Source organism: Phytophthora sojae (assembly GCF_000149755.1).
Source record: "Phytophthora sojae unplaced genomic scaffold PHYSOscaffold_3, whole genome shotgun sequence".
In the NCBI taxonomy this organism is placed as follows: domain Eukaryota; phylum Oomycota; class Peronosporomycetes; order Peronosporales; family Peronosporaceae; genus Phytophthora; species Phytophthora sojae.
This window is the reverse complement of record NW_009258117.1, coordinates 188,551-210,625: the sequence shown is the minus strand read 5'-3', so window position 1 is coordinate 210,625 and position 22,075 is coordinate 188,551. Positions and strand designations below refer to the sequence as shown.

Genomic DNA, 22,075 nt, shown 5'->3' with positions numbered 1-22,075 from the left:
CTGATCACCATACTCGGCCATATCATCACTGTTAGGTAAGTTATCGTCAGAATTCTCAGCATCATCACTCAGGACCAGCTCTCCCGTACATTTGTGGGGCAGCGCCCTCGCAGAAATCTCGCGAATGCGATCTCGCACAAACTCGGCGCGTCTGGATAGGGGTCGCGCCGAGCGAATTATTCCCGGTTGTTGGAGTAGCGTATCTTCGAAATACAGGCCCAAGTCTTCGCAGGCTTCGGAGTTGGGGGTTCTTGTGTTGACGCTTGTTCCTTGTCGTAGGGCGTCGAGCCTTGGGCGTGCGGCGTTATCGGGCCGGCGTTTCCTCGGCGTTCCCGTCGGGCGTGCGGCGTTATCGGGCCGGCGTTTCCTGGGGCTTGTGTGGCGTTATCGGGCCTACACGGGGGTCTTGTGCACGGCGGTTATCAGGCCAGTGCGGTCCTTCGCCTAGGCAGCGCGTTATCGGGCGCCCACCTAAACGGTATACGTTTAACGTGCCTTTGTTCCAGCACGGGTCTGTGGGGGGTGAGCACCCGAACCAGCAAACGACGGGGGGCCGCGATATCGAGGCGGCTCTACTTGCCGGCGCTTGGTGGTTCCCCTGGAACCTCGGAGAAGACGGGAGGTCTTTGTGGTTCAGAGAAATTTCGGGACTGAGTCCTTACCCTATCCTATGCCCTAGCTACTGGCTACTCCGTACTACTGCTTGCTAAGCCTATCGTTCTGTGCCTATCCCTACTTCTGTCATGCTTCCACTGCCGTCCGTCAACCTGATTTGCGTGGCGTAATCAAGATCTTACCTCGACGCGTTTTGGTCGGCGCGTTTAACTCGGCGCGTCTTACTCGGCGCGTCTTGCTCGGCGGGGATTAGGGTTGACGCTTTTTTCAGAGACGGGCGCTGGTCGACTCGTCAGATGATTACGCGTCGAGTTGGACTCTGTCGCTGTGTCTCGCGGCCCATCACCCGCGTCGACTTTCCGTCGACCTCTGCCGCGCGTCGCCACCATCAATTGCGTCGCGTTTCATCAACTGCGTCGAGTTCATCATCCGCATTCATCAGCATTCGTCTCGGCGCTTCTTTCACCGACGCCGACGTGCCCGCTTCCTCGCTGGGCACTACACCACATCCGTCCCGCTGCCACGCACGCGCACTCCCCAGGTGGGTGTGCCGTTGCAGAACCTGCCCCGCGTGTTGGTCGCATCTCGATTCGTCGACTTCTTTGTCGTCTCCGTCCGCTTCGTTGCCATTCAAGCATCATGGTTCGCGCTGAGGCCTTCTGCGTCGAGGAGAGCGGGCCCGACACGGGCAACCTCGAGGCTACGCTGACATCGTCGTCTATGCAAGCAGAGCACATCGGTCTCGCCTCCCTGATCCGTCGGATCAGCTCGCGGTAGCCCAAACTGCCTCTCCCCGGTCGCGACTCGGCGCTACCGTGGCGGAATGCTATCAAGCGCAGCAATCCTTCGTAGCTGCAGAGCAGCAACGCGGCCTAGCTTTTGCCGAGCGAGACCGCGCGCATCAAGCCCTGGCGGTCGTCGAGCAAGCGCACGACGCTTCCAGCATCGCGAGGGACCAAGTGCGTCAAGCTTCGGCTCTCCAAAAAGGAGTGCAACACCGCCGTCGCCGAGAGAGACCAGGTCCGTCGCGCTCGGACGTCGACGCACTACCCTTGTTGGGCATCTCACCCTTATCCGTAATGCACCCACGTAGAGCCCTGCGGAAGCCGAGTCGGCGCAGCGTTTAGCGAGCCGCTGTTAGTAGACCTTCGGCGCAATAACGCGTTCCTTGTGACCCACGCCAAAGAACTCCGGCGGGGCGCGACGCGTATCCGCGACTTGGAGGAATCGGCGAGTTTCAGGCCATGTCTCGCGCAGCTGGGAATACGTCGCAGCGGCGAGATGCCGCGAGCGCTCAAGTCCACCGTTCCAGCGCTCACGTAATCGAGCTGGAGGACGAGCACGACGTGGCCATCCAGGACCGCGACGAGCACGACGCGGTTTGAGGACGGGTGCTTCGGGAAGCGCGTCGAGGTTGGTAGATGGCGTAGCACGCGCGCGATGGACTTCCAGAACGTCTTGCCGGTGTGGTCACGTCCGTAGGTGGGCACATTGACACCTACGACCTGATCCGTCGACGTGAAGCTTCCGTCGCGGTGGAGATAAACGCTGTGGCCTGCGGAGTCAAGCCGAGCGGCGGCTCCCGCTGCTCCTGTCTCGCCTCCACTACATCGAGTACGGGTGTCAGCGTGCGTTCTGCCGCCCCCGTTTCCGGTCCTGAGGCTAAGACCTCGTTAACCGCGGATACTCATCGGGCTCCGACGCACCGTCCAGGTCCGACGCTTCGTCCAGGTCCGGCGTCTACTCCGCCGCCAGCTTCAGCGGGTGCCCGCCGACCGCGGTACAGCGGAGCCGAGGAATCAACGCGTCACGGGTGCAGGCCTCCCAGTTTGGTCTCGACTCCATCGTCTTCGCCTTCGGCTCGGCTGCTGCTGTCGATCGAACGCGCCAGGTCACAGCGCAGTTCCAGTCCGAGGCCTCGGACAGCGACGCCCAAGCGCGCCGCCCTCAGACCAAGTGGCGACGTCCCTCGTCGCGTTCACTGACATGGACCCCATTGAGGGGCCCTAGTGCCACACGTTGTCGTTGCTCGTAGTCGCTGTAGCCGTAACTCCAACACGTAGGCCTTGCTCTTTTCCTTCGTTTCTTTCCACTTCTTCACATCTTTTATGAGACGGCCCTCCGCCATCTCATCTTCAGCAACAGGCTGGTCCTCCACACTTTCCTCATCCAATCCCTCGCTCCGGCCATTCCCAGAGTCGAGGCTCTCCGCCTATCCACCTATCGGCAGCCACCCTGCCAACTTCCACCGCGCCACTAAAGGCGCTCACCCACCAGGGCTCGGCTCAGCCGCCCCACGTCCTCGCGCGAAATCGCCGCAAGACGGTAATGACCAGCGTGCTGCCGCGAGAAGTCGCACCGCCACTTTCCGCAGTTGAGATCCAGTTCGTCGGTACAGCCTCTCCAGGTCACGTCGGACTCGCGGCGCGCGCAGCCATGTCGGGAAGCCCGACCGGCATGCAGCTCCAAGGACTTCTCCCCTTCGGAAGCATCCTCTTCCAGAGCGAGTGTCAGGCTGTGCTCCAGTAAACACGTATCGGTGGAGTCAAACAGTCCGTTCGTTGACACCGCCAAACACGTCGCGGCGTGTGACGGAAACTCTTCAACGGGGTTTTGCTTGGAGGTGCGGAAGTCGAAAGACAGTTGGTAAAGCGAGTTACTCGTCTCGCGACGCGATTCGTTTGGCCTGCCTTGCGCTTTGGCGCACAACCTGACGCGCCGCATCTGCGCACGCGGTCCGATCTGTAGCGTCCGTCGCTTGGGCTCGGCGCACTGGTGCGGTAGTTTCCGACGGCGATTATCGCCCTTGACGTACACCGCGGATCTCGGTCGCGCGCGAACCGAAAGGAGAGCGCCAAGTCTACCACGACGCGAACCGTCTCGGCGTGCTTGTCCCTGACCTTCGAGTACGCAACGCCGTCGCTCTTTACAGTACTAGTGTCCCGGCTCACTTCTAGCGGCATCTCGTCGCGGCAGTCGGCGGGCTCGTTCGACGGGGTCGTCCCATTGATCATAGCGCTCACAGGCCTCAACTTGGAAACGATCTTGACCGAAAATTGACAAGGCGTGCAGCCCGTCTCAAGACGTACAGCGTACGTGCTCACACACGGGGCGTCTCGCGGCACAGCGTCGAGCATGAGCTCTAGCCTGTAGGCAGATCCCATTCTGCCGCGATCCCAGCAATATGACATCAACGAATTCACTCCAGCCCTGTTCATCGCCGCGACGTCGCCCCGGGTCCGATCTGCGTCGTCCCCGGCTTGGCCGACTACTAGCACGTTCACCTGCGCGAGTCGGCAGTTCTGAAGGATGCATATCCCTCGGCGCGTCGACTCTGGTCCGTAGCGCGACGAGTCACTCGCGGCGTCCGACACGCTCCTCGCAACCTCGAATTCCCAATCAGCCTCGACGCAAGGTGGGTTTCTGTTTATCGCGTCATCGCACTCTAAGGGCTGTACCCTCCACGTATTTCGACACTGCAACAGGCCTCCTGATCGGGCTCGACGCGTTCCTCGTTGCAGCAGGCTCGTTGCCGGCTGCCTGCGCTCTCGCCGCGTTGGGGTGACTTCCCATCGCCCCGCGTCTCACTTTCGCGTGACTGTCCGTCGCGCGATTTAGAACTTCTGACATCCTCGTCGCGCTCAGTCTCGACGCGTTCCGCGCTGCACCGGGTTGGATGCCACCCCCCTGCGCTCTCGCCGCGTCGGGGGCACTTCCCATCGCCCCGCGTCTCGCTTCAGCGTGACTGTCCGTCGCACGACATTGACCGTGTTTCGTGGCATCTGGTTTCCTGACGATCTCCTCTCGGTGGTGTAGCGTCTCTGCGCACCGGGTCTGCGACGAGTTTCCCGTCGCGTTGCACTCATGACGTTGTAGCTCGCGTCCTGCCAGTGCGTCGGACATGGGCTTAAGCTCGTGGGGGAGACCGGGGCTGTCGCAATCCAAGCAATACCGTATCGGCAAATTGACTTCAGCCGTGTCCGTCGTCGCGACTCCGCCCCGAGTCCGATCTGCGACGTGTACACCTTGGTCGACTTCTAGCGCGTTCACCTGCGCGAGTCGGCGGTGCTGTCGAACGCATAGCCCTAGGCGCTTTGCCTTGGCACCGTCGCGTGACGTGTTTCTCGTTGCGACCCACACGCCACCAAAAAACTTGAATGCACAACCAGATCCGACGCAAGACGCGTCTTCGTCCAGCGCACCGCGCCCCGTAAAATGCCCGGGGTCATGACTCTCTGCGCCTTTAGCCGCTCTGGGAGGGATTTTGACCAGGCTCGACGGGTTCTGAGCAGCCAGCTCTTGTAGTACACCTGGAGCTCTGCCTCTGGGGTTCGTCGCGCGTGTAGAAGCCGAGTGCATCGTCACCACGAGGACGTATGCCGTCCCGCGCCCCAAATCCATGTTCTCCGGCGTCGGCGGGTCTCGTTCCGGCACGTTGACGACAGGGTTGGCCTCGTCGTAGTCTCCCTCGTCGCAGTTTCCCTCGTCGCGATTTTTCGCGTCGCGTTCCGCGTCGAGATTTTCCACGTCGAGTTTTTTTCGCGTCGCAATCTTCCGCGACGAGGTTGACAGGTGACGCTGTTTCTTGATCTAACGTCCGGGGTCGGATGTCTTCTCGCGAGTGATCCGCCGGCTGTATGACAAACACCCCTGCCCCTGCTGCGCTGGCGTCACCGTCGCTCGTCCCGCGTCTCGCGTCAGCGCGACTGTCCCTCGTGCAACGTGGGTCTGGCACCCTCGTCGCGCTCGAGCTCGACGCGTTCTGCGCTGTAGTAGGCTGGAGGACCCCCACCTGAGTCTTCGCCGAGTCGGCACCGTCCTTCGCCCTGTGCATCGCGCCCGTGCAACCGGCCGCCGCGGAGCGTTGACCGCGTTTCCCAGGATCCGATTCCCCGGTGACCTCTCGGCGGTGCATCGTCTCCGCGCACCGGATCTGCGACGAGTTATTCGTCGCGCTGTCTTCTTGGTCTCGTCGTACGCATCCAACAAGTGCGTCAGGCCCCGTGTTCCTGCCTCGACGTACGCCGTAACGCGGTTGTACGTGTAGTGCGTCACAGGTTCGAAGTCGGTGTGGCTGCAGGCTGCGTGGCTCGTTGCCCGCCTTGCCCGCCATCTTCAGGACCGCAGACTTATTGAGTTCACTGGACATCCGTCGAGTGACAGCTGGTACCTTCGCCAGCAATCCTCCAGGTGGCTCGCCGTGGCATTCGGGCTTGTCCACAGGAAACCGCACCACTCGCCCCGCCGCGGCGTACCCGCCACTTCGATAGATCGCGCAATTCGGACCAGCATCTTGCTCAGGGTTGACCAATCGATCTAGGTTTATGGCGCGGTGCCTCTCTTTTGGTGCAGACCCCGGTGGTCCTCCAGTCCCGCCACCGTCAGGCCCCTCGTCGACCACGTCGAAGTTCACATTCGGCTTGTTCTTCACGGTCTCGAGGGCGGAATGTCGCCAAAGACGCCATTTTCCAGCTTTGTCCCCAAGTCGCATACCATCGCAGGTCTGAGACCTCGCTACTGACCGTCGCATAGTGTCACATTCGGTCAGTCTCACGTCGTCGCGTCCCCTCGATCCTTCGCTCGACTGTCGCACGGTGTCACATTCCGTCCTTCTCATGGGCGACCCTTCGCCCAACTGTCGCACGGTGTCACATTCGGTCCGTCTCACGGTGTCGCACTTCTGGGACTGCTTCTGGGACGGTTCGGAGACGTTCCATCCCTCACATCTCACACTGTCGCACTTGTCCCTGTTGGATTTTGCAACTTGCGCGCGTTCGCTCGACTGTCGCACCCCGTCGCATTGCTGCGACCTTCCGCTGGACGGCGCGCCTCGCGCTTCGTCGCCCGACGCATCTTCGACGGGTTGTTCGACTCGCGACACTTCAGCTGGGCGCCCCGCATTGTCGCTTCTCTGCGACCCGTGGTCCGACCGTACACACGTTTGTTACTACGTCGACCCGTGTCTTCAACACCACGCGCGACAGCGTCGAGTGGCCACGCGTCTGCAACTTGCTCACCGACGACGTCTCTGCCGCTGGCGCACGGGTCAGCCCCGCTGTTGGTGACTTCACAGCGACTACTGGGTACGATGTGGGCTTGCTATCCGCGTGAACTTCTTCCTCTAGCTCACCTCGACGCGCGTCGAATTCCAGATCTTCGTACGTCGGCCATCCATACATGGACCAGACGAGCTCGTCGTCACGCCAGGTCTCGTTCTCGTCGCAGGTCACTTCATACGCAAGGTTTTGCCAATCTTGGTACTGTGGATTAGTCGCCAGCACGAAGCGGGGCGCAGGCGGAAACACATCGGAGGGTGTCTACCAACCCACGTTCGTGCCTGCGTCGAGCGTTATTGTCTCGTCAGTGACGTTGGTCACCCGCAGGTATGTTTGTCGCTCGATCTTAGTCTTAAACATGGTTGTAACCCACGTTTTGCTGCGCGTGACCCACAGGCGCGGTGCATCTCGGCTGGAGCGCAGGCGGACGTCGAGTGATTGCCCTGGGTCGAGTTGCTTAAGCGCGTCGAGTGAGACCGGCCGCACTCGTGCGTCGTAACGCGATTGCTCGGGAGTCGTAGAGGCCCGCGCCGTGCCCAACGGTCGCCTGGATGTCGTCGCAACCGGCACTGCGACGGACATCACGGCGTGATTACCAAGTCCTTGCTGGCGCAACTCCTTCGACGCGTCCCGCGTCGACATTTTCTGCGTCGAGTTTTTCGCGTCGAGTTTCTTGGCTCGACATGAACCGCAGAGACATGGGTATTCGACGCCTGAGTTATCGTAGAGCGCGTACTCACCTCTTCCAGCGCCTTAGGAATTGTTTCCTTCAGATCCGGCAGAACCTTGACACGCGCTGGCGTGACCTCATGGGGCGTAGCGCCGCTCAGATGGTTGAAAACCTCGTCCAGTTCCGGTGAAGTCGTGGTTGAGGTCGCGGCCGTGGTTTTCGGCATCCCGAAGTCCATGTCAAACAAGTCGGCGGGTTCGTCATCTACGTCGCGTCGGGGTTTGGACCTCGAAGTGGAATGCACGCTCGACTCAGCCTGGGACGAAGTTATCATCTGCGTTGAGATTGGGCGCGTCCCAGGCGGAGTTACCTTGCGTTGGATGGATCCGACCAGGACCGTCAACGGTCCCAAGACGCCGCGGATCGTACGTGTCCACGACTCGACGTCCCAGTCATACACTCCCGTCCTCTCGGTGATGCCCAAGCTGAAGCTTGATTCGTGCAACATCTCGAAGAGTGTCCCTGCGGCTCGCGTGACGTTCGTGAGCATGTCAAAACCGGCACCCGGAAAGGACCCGTGAACTTTATCGCGTTGGGCTTGATGAAACGCAGGATCGGATCGTGCTCCAGCAGCCGGATCAGCTCCACTCCAGCAAGCATATACCTCATCTCTGCCGCGGTGAACTGATTCCCCGTGTCATCGCCTCTCGCCTAGACCGGCGGTCCATCCGCTGAATCCGGCGCGCAGAGCTTCTCCGGAGACTTGCGCTTGCGCGACTCGAAGCTGCTATTGAATTCCACACTCGATTGGTATCGAGGTGGCGGCGAGGGCGTGGTCGTCGAGGTCTGGGCTGAGCCCGTCGAGGAACTTGGCGCTTCTTGGCCCGCTGAGAAACTTGTCGCGTCTTGTTTGACGGATCCGGCTAGAATCGTCAAGGGCTCCTGCTTGAGACTATCGAAGTCCGGCGCGACGAAGGGGCCCCTGAAGTTGCTCATCAGCATGGGCTGGAGGAAGACCAAGATCGGGTCTTGCTCCAGCAGCCGGAAGAGCTCAGTACGCGCCACGACGTACCGCACCTCTTCGACAGTGTACTGGCACCCCGCGTCCTTGCCTTGTGGCTTGGACAGCGACGCTTCCGCCGAGTCCGGCGCGCGCGGCTTCTTCTTCTTCCTCCTCTTGGGCGACTTGCGCTTGGCGGCGGCCTTGGCGGTGGGTTGTTGTTGGTCGTCGGCCTTTGCAGGCTTCCGACCAGTAGGACCGCGACTTACGTCGCGGCCCTTCGCGGCTCCCTTGCCGGGAGTCACATCGGGAACGGCAAACTGTTCTTCGTAGCCCTCCTGGTCGTCGCTGGCCCCGTGGCCTGTCGTGAAAGTTCCCTCAGAGCTCCACGACGCGACAGGTCTCTCACTGTGCTCTCCTGCAGTCGGCGACCTTCCAGCCGACCGCGCACCTGCCTCCGATGCCTCTTGGATCGTTAGCCCGTCATTCGAAGTAGTACTCCAGGGACGCGGCACCATTGTGGAGTAGCGCCCTCGCAGAAATCTCGCGAATGCGATCTAGCACAAACGTAGACCTTCTTCAATAACTGACTTACATAGTCACCTGAATCAGTCCACATCTCGCGAAACTTCACGTTGCGTGATTCCACAATACGACCCGAGACAAGATCCAGCAAGCGATAACCCGTCGTCTCTTCTGGATAACCAAGGAAAAGTGCCTCGCGCGCTGTTGGGTCGTGCTTGCCTTTCCGCCTCTTTGTAGGTACAAAATACGTAGCAGCACACCCCCACACACGCAATCCAGACACATCAGGCTTCCGACCTTCGTAGAGCTCGTACGGCGTACGACTCTGATTGGCTTTCGTAGGCGAGAAATTGTAAACAGTCACTGCAAATTTCAGTCCTTCTCCCCGCAAACTTGTCGGCAATCCTGTTGTCATTAACATCGTGCGAACAGCGCGCATCATCACACTGTTCATCTTCTCGACCAGACTATTCTCTTCAGGAGTGTACGTATTTGTGCGTGCTTGACGAATCCCGTTCTCCCGCGTAAACTTCTTCAGCTCTTCGTTCTTGAACTCAGATCCTTGATCCGAACCGATAAATCGGACGCGCCGTCCGCGCTGATGTAGCTACTGAATCAGTGTCTTCAAGTTACCAGCACTCTGAGATTTGTGCTGCAACAGGAAGCCCCATACATAGCGAGAATATTCGTCTTCTACGAGTTGGAATTTCGTATTTCCACCTGCAGATCTCTCCCCATAGCCGCATACATCAGACATCAGCTTTTCGCAGCAGCAGATTGAGCGTCGTGGCCGCAGCTTTTTCTAGGACATTCTGCGCGACTTTGCCAACGTGCAACTCAAGCAGTCGACGACTTCTACACTCTGCTCACTGGGTGGGATCTGCATTCCGGTCACATGTTTATCACGATAGACCTTCTGCAACGCGTCAGCATTTACATGTGCGAACCGAAGGTGCCACTGAAACAGCGAATTATCAGCAGCCCTAGCAGACGCAACGACGCGAGCAGGTGCATGGATACTTCGAGTACGATAATACCCATGACTTTTCTCGAACAAAATTGCTGTTGATCCTATCCACATCAGACGCTGAGGGGGACCATTCTCAGGATACCTGGACTCGCAACGCCAGCCTTCCTCCTCCAAAGCATTTACACTCAGCAAATTCACGTGACAGCCGGGGACATTGCGATCCCCAGTTAGGGTGTACCGTAGCTCACCGCCACCGCTCCCATGGGAATCCTCTGTGGATACAAAGGATGTCTCCAACTCTGATACCAAATGCTCCCTAGTGATTTCACCCGTCCAGGACTCATGTGGTGTGTTAGTCTCCACATAGTGCGGAAAACGCAACATAAGCTCGCGGTCAGCACACGTGTGCGTAATTGCAGCTGAATCTAGTATCCACTCCAAAGAATCAGACCCGTTCGGCGATACAGCAGCAGTAGACCCTGTGCTTGTTACAGCACACGTATTCTCCACTCGTCCAATCATTCCCAGGGGTGATGGCTGTGGAGGACCTCCTTTCGGAGAGGGTTTCTTGCCTCTACCGCCACCGGACTTGCCTCCACCCTCACTGGGCTTGCCTCCAGCTCCTTTTGCCATACCAGCTGCGCCATGCTTCAGATCAAATTGCCGCTTTCGGCACACATTCTGGTAGTGCCCTTCCTTGCCACAATAATGACATGCCGCTTGTATCCGCCACCCTTATTACTCCCCCCATTACCTGCACTTGGCTTGGCCCCTCCGTACTGCTGGCCCGAGTTATTGTCCGTCTTCTATTTCTTAGCCACGTGCAGGATCTTACCACTGTCTTCTTCCTCATCACGCACAATCTCGTCCATCTCGGTCTCAGACTTCAGCGTGTTCAACACTTGCTGGAGCGTGGGCCGAGAGCCAGGAGCCATGATCCGCGAGAACTGCCGTACGACGGCCCGGTGAGTGTGTACCACACCCATGAGGATTACATCCACCGTGAGGTCGTCATCAATCACGCGCCCCAAATTCGCCAGAGCACGACGAGTGTCATGAATCTCCTGCAGCCAGGAGTCCATTGTCTGCTCGCGGGAACACAGAAAAACTTCTTCATAACCCAGACATAATTAGAAAACTCACGTTTCGTGTGATGAGCTTCCAAATCTTCCCACATCTCTCTGCCACTTGGAAGATCACACATTCTCTCTGCATCCTCCACTTTGCGCCACGGAGCAAGGTGTCCTTTACAAAGAAATCCAACTGGTCATACTGCTGTTGAGCAAGACCAGCTAGAAGAGGACGAACGATGCTGCCATCCTCGAGACCCCACGCATTGAACCGGTGCAAATAGGCCTTGACTTGGGCACGATACAGGTTAAAACTGCCCTCCATCTTCGGAGCCGTTTTGTTCACGTCGGTCGACGAGCGCGGTAGCACCACAGGTTGTTGCACAGCGTTTAGAGCGGGAACGCAGGCGTTCACAACAGGAACTTGGGGAGTCCCAGGTACGTTCGGAGGAGGAACTACACCTCCAAACTGAGGCACTTGCGGTCCAACGGGAAACGCTCCTGTTGGAGCAACTGTTCCAGCAGGCGACGGTGGCTGCAGATTGGGACCCCCAGCTAGACTTGTCGCTTGAACTGTCGGTCCAGCCTGGGCACCAGGAGAAAGCAGGGATGCTGGCATCGAGACAGCCATCATTCTTCGACTTGTAGGGGTAGCTAGAGCCGAGCTGGCGAGCAGCTCTGCAAGTGACGGAATGCGCGCCATTGTTCACGTTCGCGTCGGCACAAGAAGAGCCTCCCTTTGGGCTCATAACCTAACAGCTTTACGCTGCCACAGGTGTAGTTGCAGAGGTCGTGAACACGCACAGCAAACACGTCAACGCAGTGCTCGCCCCACTTAGCAGATTTGGGATTGCGGGAGCTCAGGCTCCTTTAGCAGAAAACGCGTTGTACAAAACTCAACTAAGTATCGAATGGGGCGGGTGACTACAGTCACCATACAAATTACTAGATTCTGAGGCTCTGTGCAGCACAGGACTTATAGATTCATGGCGTTTGTCGAGTATACTGACGCCGCCAAGAAGGCAATGGATGCGGTTGACACGGGTACGGATGGCAAAGATGCCGAGAGTGTCATCTCTCATATGAACAGTGAGCAGCTCACCAAGTGGAGCGAGATCGTCGAGGAGATGGCGCAATCTTCGAGCAGTTTTTTCCTTCAGCGCCTGAAAGCGAACGGTATCAAGAAAGACGTGACTGCCTCCTTTGTGACGGCCACAATGCTCGCAACTTCGCTGGTTACATCTCGTCGAGGGAAGCTTCCAACACGTGTCTGGCTCATTCGCGTCCATGACAGCCTTCATCAAATAGCTAGCGCTGCCGAAAACTCGGGGCTGAAGGACGTATTGCTTGAGCCAATGGAGAAGTGCGTGGCTGACATGGAGGAGTTCACACAGGCTACTGCTCTGGACTCCATGTCCCACATTGTGGCGGCGGTAAAGGCTAAATAGCGCATCAAAGCTGAGGAATTGCTCCGTGCAACTCGCTCACTATTGCGAGAGCTGTATTTTGAAGACACTCGCACTGAATCGGAATGGGCGCAACTTCGTGAGATAGTCAAGTCTCTGGCGAATTGGATGCGACTTCTCTCCGACGCAAACGTGCCAAATGAAGGCTTCCCCCACAATATCGACCCCTTGATAAAGTTCGGTATCGGGTTTCCCGGCCACCGGAGCTGTTCAGGTACGTCCGTAAAAATATGCCCCGTGCTCAGTAAGTGTGGTAATTTTTCCTAATCGTTGTATGTTGTTGCCCAGGAAGTGGATGTGTATGACAAGTCCCGCCGAGAAGAATAGGCCAGGACGGAAGCCTTCCAAGCGGGCGAGGACGGGGTAACCTTTGCTCCTTTTGAGGCATATGACTTTTCCTGAAATTCAGGTTGTCAGGTAAATTCATCAACCAATCAGAATGCTTAGAACTTTAATATCCTTCATTCTCCCTATTTCTCCCTATTTCTCGGCAAATGGCTCTTCTTGGCAGGTTGCGCGATGTGGCAGCAGCTCTCGCGCGTGACGGGGTTCGTCAGTTGCACGTGAGGCTCACGGACACTTCCCAGCGGGGAGAGGGGGTGAATAATGAGGTCACACCGGAAATTCTAGTGCTGGTAGAACGCGTGGAGTGGGCGCAGAGCGAGTTGCAGGAAGCGATACAGCAGCTTCTGTCGCCGGTTAGGGAAATCTGCCCGATGACGAAGAAGTACGCAACCGCTTGGTATTTTATGTTTACTCATTTAATATAAAAACATATTTTGTACTCAGGGTGACAGCATCAGCTCGCAGACGGAGAACCAGAGCGGGGGTTCTGAACTAGAGCCACACGTTCCCATTAAAGTTGAAGTAGGTGGAGCGCTTCCAGATTTGAGCACGTGCCCGGAGGTTCAAGACGACCATTCTGGTAATTTTAGTAGCACGCTACGTGATGATGTTTCTGGAGAGGAGCAAGACGTGGTGAAGCCGAAACAAGAACCTGCTGCTGAGACGCCTACATCAAGTGGGCCCTTGACAAATAAATTGCATTCTCGGGTCAAAGAAGGCGACGGAAGCAGAGATGAAGAATTCTGCGAACGACGCGAGAACGATCATCTCGGAGTTGTCGTGTGACGAGATTGAAGCGTGGAGAGAAGTCGTTGAGAAGAACGCGCTGGAGGCGAATCAAGAGTTTCTGGAGCGCGTAGACTGTGGAACGTTGGAGAAAGGACTGGCTGTGGCTTTCGTGGGAGCGACGGCGCTCGCTGTTGCTCTTGTTGTGTCTCGCCGATGCGAGCTTCAGCAGCGCAAGTGGTTGATTCGATTCGATAAGGGGCTGTTTAGCATTCTTGAGGCGGTGCAGGACACGCATTTGGAGCAGGTTCTTTCGCCTGTGGAGAAGAGCCATTTCGATTTGATCGTTTTCTGCAGTTGTACGGCGATAGAAGATATGCTCAACGACGTGGCGAACGTTGGGCACCAGTCTGAGCTGGACGAAGTGCAGCTCTATGCACACTTCCGTTCCCTAATGCAAAAGTTTGCGTTTGATTGTGAAGATTACCTGCTTAGACACGACATTGTGGGTGATTCATCACGCTCAGAATCTGAGTGGGAACAAGTTAGCAAAATCGGATCGACATTGGCAGACTGGATGGAAATTGTGGTCGCAGCCAACGTAAAATTTACGAAAATTGACGCGAAGACTATCGGTGAAAAACTGCAAGAGTTTGACGCCCGATTTCCGCGAAGGATTCCGTCGTCTCTGTTAACGTAAGTCCGTCACAGCATTGGCGTTTTATGTCTGCCGCACTCATGTGTGTTTGATCCGTGTCGTAGGGATTTCAACGAGACAATCATCTCAAACAAAAGTCAGACAAGCTCGGGCGCTTTGGTTGGGAACAAGTCGGATGAGCTAAATTCTCCGCTAGACTGCGGTGCGATTGAGCCACCGAACGAAGTTACTTTAACATCGAACTTACCAAAGGTCCTGCTTCCAATCAAAAATACCTTCAAGAGGAGGAGGCACAAGAAGGGGAAGAAGAAGATATCATCTGCCGTAGCGGATGTGCCGCCCGAAATTGCTGCTGCTAGTAGCCCCGCCCAGACAGCAGCTAATGTTTCACTCCCACCTATTCAAACTGGTAATGATGACGAGAAGTCTCCAGATAATGAGTCGGTCATCGAGTCAAACATGGCACAAGAGCACCAACTGGATACGTCCGTCGATAGGAGCCCACTTCAGGCGAATCTTACTGCCGCCAAGGAGGCGAAGCAGGCGATCGAGGGGATGGTACAACAGCACGAGGGTGGTTCCATCTCACCTGCTGTAGATGCTCTTGTCGTGGGGAAGTGGACTACAGCCGTGAAGGATTTCTTTGAAAGAGCGGCCAGGATGGTGGACATGTATTTGGGCTCAGGGCAGATAAGCGAGGAGACTGCCTCGGCATACTCGGAAGCCACCGTTTTGGCAGTCTCCCTCGTGACTACGTCGACGAATGTTGAAGAGTTTCGGCGGACTTTGGTATTGAAAGCGGTCACGCTTTTAGCAGAGATCTACACAAAGGCAGAAAAATCCGAGTTCGCTGAAGCACTCTCTCCTGCCTCCCAAAGCTATAAATTTTATTGCGATACCGCATCGAGCGCTTTCAAGACTATTTGAGTACCACAATCGCCTATGTGCGGAATATTGAGCGGACCGCACCAGAAGAAATTGAAGCCGATGATATGCAAGCCAACCTTGCGTCTTTGGCAGAGCGCTTTTATGATGTCTGCTTGTATTGCATTGTTCGACATCAAGACAGCGACATCGAGCCGTGGGCTGACGAGCAGTGGCGGACATTTTCTGAAATCGGCTCCTATTTGTCAAGTTGGACTGAGGTGGCCTTGCTGGCGTCACTTTCGTTGCCAAAACGCCTGGTTTCTTTACGCAAAGTTCTGGGGGATATGCAGTCAAGATTTCCCGGAAAGCTACCAAAGTCTCTACTAAGGTAAATTGTTGCACTGTACCCCGCGCAGTTCATACGGAATACTGACACTTAATTTGTATTTCTCTGTAGATGTGTCGTGTGTGTCAAAGTTGATGAGATGCCTGCAGGTTCGAGAGCTGGGTGGTAGAACTCAGCAATCTTGGGCGGAAAACGCCGGTGAAATAAACGTGGGGACAAAAAGACCGGGATCCGTTGTGGATGGTCTGACCCCTCCGTCCCAAATCAAACGGGTTAAGCGACGTGGGTATTCTATCGGTGCTTATATTGACTCAGCGATACTATCCTACTACGACATGGCCACGCAGCTGAGCCACAGGCTTGAAGTGGGTGAGGAGATTGAGCCATTTTCCAAAGAGGCCGGACAAATGCGGCTGGTAATGTGCAAGTCGATAGCCGTCAACAAACTGATCGTTCAAAACCAGTCGCTGGGAGATATCCAAGTCTCTGCGAAACGATTGGGTGAAGCCACGGTGATTTTGAGGAATTCGGTATGCAGCACCGCCAGTGAATGCGTCGAGCACCATGTTTTGAAGGGCATTTTAAAGCAGTACGCCCAAGTCGCTGAAATTGCTGCAAAAAATAACGACCAACTATTCGCAACTGTTACAGCGTCGATGGAACGACTACAAAAATATTGGGATGACGATGTTTCGAATCCATTCGTGAAAATTCGGAAACACATGGAGGACACAAACAAGTTCATTGGGGAAATGACGCCGGAAAAGTTAGAGACTCCGTTGCGCCTGCTGTTTCGTCAATACAGCCGCGCTTGCGAGATCTACCAGCAGTTTGGAAAAGCTGATCTTCCTACTGTCCGGCCTCAGTTCCAAGCTGGCTTTACGGAGTTTGGAGTGGTGCTAGCCAACTGGATCCAGCGGCTTGTCGACGCTAGAATTTTGTGTAGATTTATCACACAACGGATCCATGGCTCTAACCGCGAAAACTGCACCAAAAAAAACCGTCGGCCGCTTCTATTTCTCAAACGGACCAAGCGTAAGGTGAAGAAGCGAAACGAACTTCACGGTGGTATTTATTGGAAAGCCTCGAAGGTAAAGAGTTGAGCTATTTCTTGGTCATGATACTCCGAATCGCCGCCGACATTCCCATGTGCCGACAGTCGATTTCGTCAGCATCTTCAGCACTAAGCTTACTGGTGCTTCCCTCCCTTCTTCACGCCCTGCTTGGCACCGTGGTGGTCACAGTCGTGGTCAGGCTGCTGCTTGGCCTTGTTTCCGCCCAAGTTGCGCGTCTTTTGCTGAACCGCGTTGGACGTCGAGCTCGCGCCAGTCTTCCCCTGCTTCGTCGCAGAAGCACCAGGCCCCTTCGGCTTCTTGTTGGCAGGGGGTGAAGCCACCTTGTGAGTGCTGCTGGAGGTGGTGGTGGGGCGAGGTGTCGCCCTAGTAGTCGTCGACGCCGGGGTGGCTCTGGGCGTGTTCGTCTTGGTCGGAGAAGGCGAGGCCTTGGTGATAGGAATGGTAGGGGCTGGCGTCACGTGAGCCTGGCCCAGAGCGTGAGGCGCCTGCTTGACGTCCTTCTTCGAGTCGTGGTGGAGGTCCTGGTGCGGGTGCGCGTGCTTGCCGTCGTCGTGGGGGTTGGGTCCCTGCTTGGGCGAGTCCATCGCCCGAAGAGCGCGGAACGGCACCCAGGTCCTCTCATCAGCCACAGGCTCCGAAGGGATCAGGTGGTTGGTGTCGTGGGAGTGGTGCGCGATGGGGTTGTCGTCGACGTGGACGCCGTTAGCACCGAGAGCCGCAACAGCGAGCAGAGCCATGGCTGCGAGGAGGTGGAACGAGGTCTTCATGCTTTAGGATTGGGGGGTTGGTGTTGTTCCGGTTGAGTGGATCGGAGTGGGTGGTCGAAGGCTAATTCGAAAGTGAACAGACCGGGAAAGTGCAAAAGCTTTTCAGTGAGAAGTTATCTACTGCGCCGATACCTCATTGAAATTATTGGAATGGATTATTTTTACTGTTATTGTTGGTAGTAAAGGTGCCGCGGATCCATTGTGGCTGCATTGCTAGCACGAAATAATCCGATCTTTGGCGTCAACTTTGCCACCTAAAAAGAAGAGTGGACCCTCCGACAGGCGATCAAACCTGGAGATTTGGCAGCTCGAAGTGGCGATGGAGTGTTTATTTATTACCAGCCATATCTACTGGTGTTTCCTCGGTAGAAGCTACCCTACTTTTCTTAGACTCGTGTAGCATGCAAAGATAATACTGGGAGTGACGCTGCTCAGAGTAAGTTTGCAAAAGCGTGAACGAATACAAGGCTTCGATCTCCTTCAAATTTCGGAATTCTTCTGTCACTATGCCGAAGCTTCGACAGCGACGGGGGCAAATCGAACAGCCTTCGCACGGGAGATCCGGAACTCGCAGAACCACTTGTACAGCCTCAGCAGCTTCCTGTTCGTTTCACGGTTTGGATTGGCCTTGAGCACTTGAGCGAATTTCCTCACGGCAACCTTGCCCTCGTACAGCTCCCTGATCAGCCTCTGCTTGGGGTCTTTCAGGGCCACTTTCGGGGTGACAAGTTTCTCGAGCTTCGTCATACTCAGAGTCGTCTTCCGAGCGTTCACCACGAAGTCGTCGATCAGGTTCACATTGGCAGCTCCCTCTTCGTCCTCCAGGTCTTCAGTCTCATCGACGATCTTAGGGACCTCTTGGTCGCGGTCGTCACCTCGACGGCTTCGATCGGCTCGATGGCATCGTATGAGTTCACCTGATCTTGGTCTGATCATGCCAGCAAATACATGTACGAATATACGAATGTAGTACAAACCTCTACGAGATTTCCGTAACAAAACGAATCCATTAACCTTAACCCGGTATCAGAAGCGTATTTTAATACTCTATTTAAATAGTGTTTTTTTCGCGTACTAGGATAGTCTGTAGCTTCAATTTTTTTCTAGCGCTACGGGCTTGATAACAAAATTACATGCAGTATCTTCCCGCTCGTAACCCTCGATCGTTGTCTCGCTCATGCCACGCATACCGCTACTTAATATCCGAAGCTATACACAAGTGGACTGTGACTTGTGGAGAAGGGATATCACGAGGCCCTCAGGATTTCTCCTACTTCTAACTCCAAGCGGTACTTCACAAGCAGACGCGCGGAATAATTACTTGAGAACTATATATGCTGTGATGGTCACCTCGATCAGCCAAATAAGGTATAACGGTTCGAGATTCCACTTCACACATCATAGGTGGTGAGATCTCGTACCATTACCGCTTGCTCCACGTTACAATACAAGTACGGAATCACCAATAATAACAGGTAAATCAATCCAGTATCCCGGTAAGGAAAATAATGCGACACAATGCTCTTCCTACGGGTCTGTTCACTTTCGAATTAGCCTTCGACCACCCACTCCGATCCACTCAACCGGAACAACACCAACCCCCCAATCCTAAAGCATGAAGACCTCGTTCCACCTCCTCGCAGCCATGGCTCTGCTCGCTGTTGCGGCTCTCGGTGCTAACGGCGTCCACGTCGACGACAACCCCATCGCGCACCACTCCCACGACACCAACCACCTGATCCCTTCGGAGCCTGTGGCTGATGAGAGGACCTGGGTGCCGTTCCGCGCTCTTCGGGCGATGGACTCGCCCAAGCAGGGACCCAACCCCCACGACGACGGCAAGCACGCGCACCCGCACCAGGACCTCCACCACGACTCGAAGAAGGACGTCAAGCAGGCGCCTCACGCTCTGGGCCAGGCTCACGTGACGCCAGCCCCTACCATTCCTATCACCAAGGCCTCGCCTTCTCCGACCAAGACGAACACGCCCAGAGCCACCCCGGCGTCGACGACTACTAGGGCGACACCTCGCCCCACCACCACCTCCAGCAGCACTCACAAGGTGGCTTCACCCCCTGCCAACAAGAAGCCGAAGGGGCCTGGTGCTTCTGCGACGAAGCAGGGGAAGACTGGCGCGAGCTCGACGTCCAACGCGGTTCAGCAAAAGACGCGCAACTTGGGCGGAAACAAGGCCAAGCAGCAGCCTGACCACGACTGTGACCACCACGGTGCCAAGCAGGGCGTGAAGAAGGGAGGGAAGCACCAGTAAGCTTAGTGCTGAAGATGCTGACGAAATCGACTGTCGGCACATGGGAATGTCGGCGGCGATTCGGACTATCATGACCAAGAAATAGCTCAACTCTTTACCTTCGAGGCTTTCCAATAAATACCACCGTGAAGTTCGTTTCGCTTCTTCACCTTACGCTTGGTCCGTTTGAGAAATAGAAGCGGCCGACGGTTTTTTTTGGTGCAGTTTTCGCGGTTAGAGCCATGGATTCGTTGTGTGATAAATCTACACAAAATTCTAGCGTCGACAAGCCGCTGGATCCAGTTGGCTAGCACCACTCCAAACTCCGTAAAGCCAGCTTGGAACTGAGGCCGGACAGTAGGAAGATCAGCTTTTCCAAGCTGTTAGTAAATAATTAATCACTTCTCCGGCCCACTTAAGAAACAACATTCGGCATTAAACCTCAATTTGATGTGGACCACATGTCACATATGATTGGGTATAATCAACTGTTTCAGCTTACTATTGGCCAAAATAAATGGGTCCGCTCATGTCGAGATAATCGCGTAGAAAAACCTCAAAACTGTAGCCCTTTTAACTCGTCTCCAGCAGGCTACAACATCGACAACCGAACATAAGGGCAAAGCAGTCACTCGTGATTACGGTGATATTTTATTTTCTAACATCGCTAATTTTTGACGGCACCTCGCTAAAAAACCTAATGTTGGCCAAAACGGACTTCAGATAAAATGCTGTTTCTCTTTTCTTCCTGCTGCTAGATTTTTTTAAAATCATAGCGTGAAACGGAGCAAATGCGCAGCTTTCGGTTGAGGCATTGCGAGTCGCCAAACGATTGTTTTGTAAATAGTTATGTCCAGAAAACCGAAGTGTTGTGTCTTATGTGCGCCAGAGAAGTACTTTATTAAACCCTCGTCTGATCCACTCTAAGCGAAATGAGCGTCAAATATTTTTTTGCAGGTGCAAAACGATAGAGCCTGAATAGATGCCACGAACTGCTAGGTCATGGCGTTCACTGCTCCCAATTGCGCCTGACTCTGCTGCAGTCGCTACTGAGCCCTTTGAGATACTTTATCGCTTCCAAGAAGGTCTGGACAGTAAGGGTATCAAAAGGAAACTACGTGAAGTAGCGAAACAGCCTGCTATGGGTGCTATACCTTTACTAACCTTGCGGCTTCTTTGAAGCCGCAAGGTAATTTAAAATTTATCAAAATTAAGACGCATAAATATCAAGTCGTACGGATCGTGAAAATCGCAATCGTCAAAAGAGAACGAGACACTCAGTTCACGCCAAGATCTGATGAAAAAGAAAAGACGACGCCGCGTCAGTAAGACAGCCATATTAGTCTGAACAGCACGTGCACTTACTTTTCGGTTTGGGTTTTCGTCCGCGTGTCGTCTGAGGGGACGGCTTCCATTCTTCATCCTCTCCTTCTTCCGTCATCTCTTCGGTTGCTAGCCACGCGTACTCTTCATCTGTCTCCGTCATATCGCCGTCTTGCATCTGTAGAAACATATTCGAATGTCAGTGCATTTGCAGCTGAGGCGTCACAGTGCGGCACCCCGACAAAAGAATGGCACGTACCGGAGGTTTCGCCTCGTGAGAACCCTTCTGTGGCTGGCCCACAGTCAGCTCCACCAATTCATTGGTCAGATCATTCTGCAAGTCGACAATGCTTTGCGCTCGAGCATTCCATTCTTCAAGCACATGAGCTGCAGCATACAGGCTCTGATCACTTCCACGAGGTGAAAATGGGCGTCGACGTCGCCGTACAGAAGCTACAAACTGCATCATGTGCACGTTGATCTCGCGCAGGAATTCTAGTTGGTCGCGGCTGGTAGGGTGGAAACGCGGGGCAACGAGCTTGTGCGTGTCGTTTGAGTCGAGTGCTCCCGGAGCCAGCAAGAACCCAATCAGTTCCTCAACCTCGTAGGTAAGATCCTGTTGCGAGGCTTCGATATCTGCCACAAGCTCAGCGGCGCCACCCGTCGATCCTACCGCATTGGTGCCTCTCAAAACACGGCGGTGGCGGATAACAGTCGCCACAAACTGGAGCATACGCAGCTCCACGTCCACCAGCACCTGCGTCCCGCTTTCCACAAAGCCGTTAATCTTCACATCACCGGCGGTGATTCACCACTGCTGCTTGGTACCGCCGACGCGCCAACAGCTGCCACTGCAGCAGCCTCCACTTTCTGCTCTGGTTTAGCGGCTTCTTGAGCAGACAGTGACAGCACTTTCTCCTACTTTGTCACTCGCAGCTTCTTCTTTCCCGTCTTATGGCGTGTGGGCATCGCTCCTCCCGTACCCTCCGCTGCCTCCAGCTTCAGTGATGCAGCTTTCCGTTTCTTCTTCTGCTGCTTTGGAGTCTTCGGAGTCGGCGTCTCCTTGGGCGTAGCAGCTCTCCCCTGCTTCTTCTTCTTTGCCGGTGGGGCCTCCGCTGCTGCGACGCATTGGTCCATCACCGCATCCAGCATCTCCTCCACCTCAGCGTCCGTTATACTCGGCGGCGGGGGCGGCCAAATGTCCTCCGCTGCCACGAGCCCTGCAACGACAAGACACGCCATCAGCTCTCCACTTGAAAGGCAGCAGAATTGCTAGGATACGGCAGACCTTGCTCCAGCCCGTGGTCGATGAGCGCGTTGTCGAAGTCGTTCTAGAGGACAAAGTCC

General features: G+C 55.6%; 7 protein-coding genes across 7 annotated transcripts; 2 read left to right on the top strand and 5 right to left on the bottom strand.

The window, feature by feature from the left end:
• Positions 1–2,871: 2,871 nt before the first annotated feature.
• On the bottom strand, positions 2,872–3,339 carry PHYSODRAFT_492143 (hypothetical protein; the record flags this gene model as incomplete). Its single annotated transcript, XM_009523541.1, has 1 exon — positions 2,872–3,339. The coding sequence occupies one exon, from the start codon at positions 3,337–3,339 to the stop codon at positions 2,872–2,874; it is 468 nt and encodes a 155-aa protein (XP_009521836.1).
• A 4,713-nt stretch (positions 3,340–8,052) lies between these two features.
• On the bottom strand, positions 8,053–8,859 carry PHYSODRAFT_327433 (hypothetical protein; the record flags this gene model as incomplete). Its single annotated transcript, XM_009523540.1, has 1 exon — positions 8,053–8,859. The coding sequence occupies one exon, from the start codon at positions 8,857–8,859 to the stop codon at positions 8,053–8,055; it is 807 nt and encodes a 268-aa protein (XP_009521835.1).
• A 756-nt stretch (positions 8,860–9,615) lies between these two features.
• PHYSODRAFT_312498 (hypothetical protein) lies at positions 9,616–10,918 on the bottom strand (the record flags this gene model as incomplete). Its single annotated transcript, XM_009523539.1, has 3 exons — positions 9,616–9,678; positions 9,762–10,532; positions 10,658–10,918. 3 exons carry the CDS (start codon positions 10,916–10,918, stop codon positions 9,616–9,618), a joined length of 1,095 nt encoding a protein of 364 aa, XP_009521834.1.
• Positions 10,919–11,892: 974 nt separating this feature from the next.
• PHYSODRAFT_297784 (hypothetical protein) lies at positions 11,893–12,354 on the top strand (the record flags this gene model as incomplete). The annotated part of the gene is made up of 1 exon (XM_009523538.1): positions 11,893–12,354. The coding sequence occupies one exon, from the start codon at positions 11,893–11,895 to the stop codon at positions 12,352–12,354; it is 462 nt and encodes a 153-aa protein (XP_009521833.1).
• Positions 12,355–16,503: 4,149 nt separating this feature from the next.
• Positions 16,504–17,157, bottom strand: PHYSODRAFT_297782 (hypothetical protein; the record flags this gene model as incomplete). Its single annotated transcript, XM_009523537.1, has 1 exon — positions 16,504–17,157. One exon carries the CDS (start codon positions 17,155–17,157, stop codon positions 16,504–16,506), a length of 654 nt encoding a protein of 217 aa, XP_009521832.1.
• A 504-nt stretch (positions 17,158–17,661) lies between these two features.
• On the bottom strand, positions 17,662–18,093 carry PHYSODRAFT_297781 (hypothetical protein; the record flags this gene model as incomplete). Its single annotated transcript, XM_009523536.1, has 1 exon — positions 17,662–18,093. One exon carries the CDS (start codon positions 18,091–18,093, stop codon positions 17,662–17,664), a length of 432 nt encoding a protein of 143 aa, XP_009521831.1.
• Positions 18,094–18,772: 679 nt separating this feature from the next.
• Positions 18,773–19,426, top strand: PHYSODRAFT_247073 (hypothetical protein; the record flags this gene model as incomplete). The annotated part of the gene is made up of 1 exon (XM_009523535.1): positions 18,773–19,426. One exon carries the CDS (start codon positions 18,773–18,775, stop codon positions 19,424–19,426), a length of 654 nt encoding a protein of 217 aa, XP_009521830.1.
• Between the last annotated feature and the right edge of the window lie 2,649 nt (positions 19,427–22,075).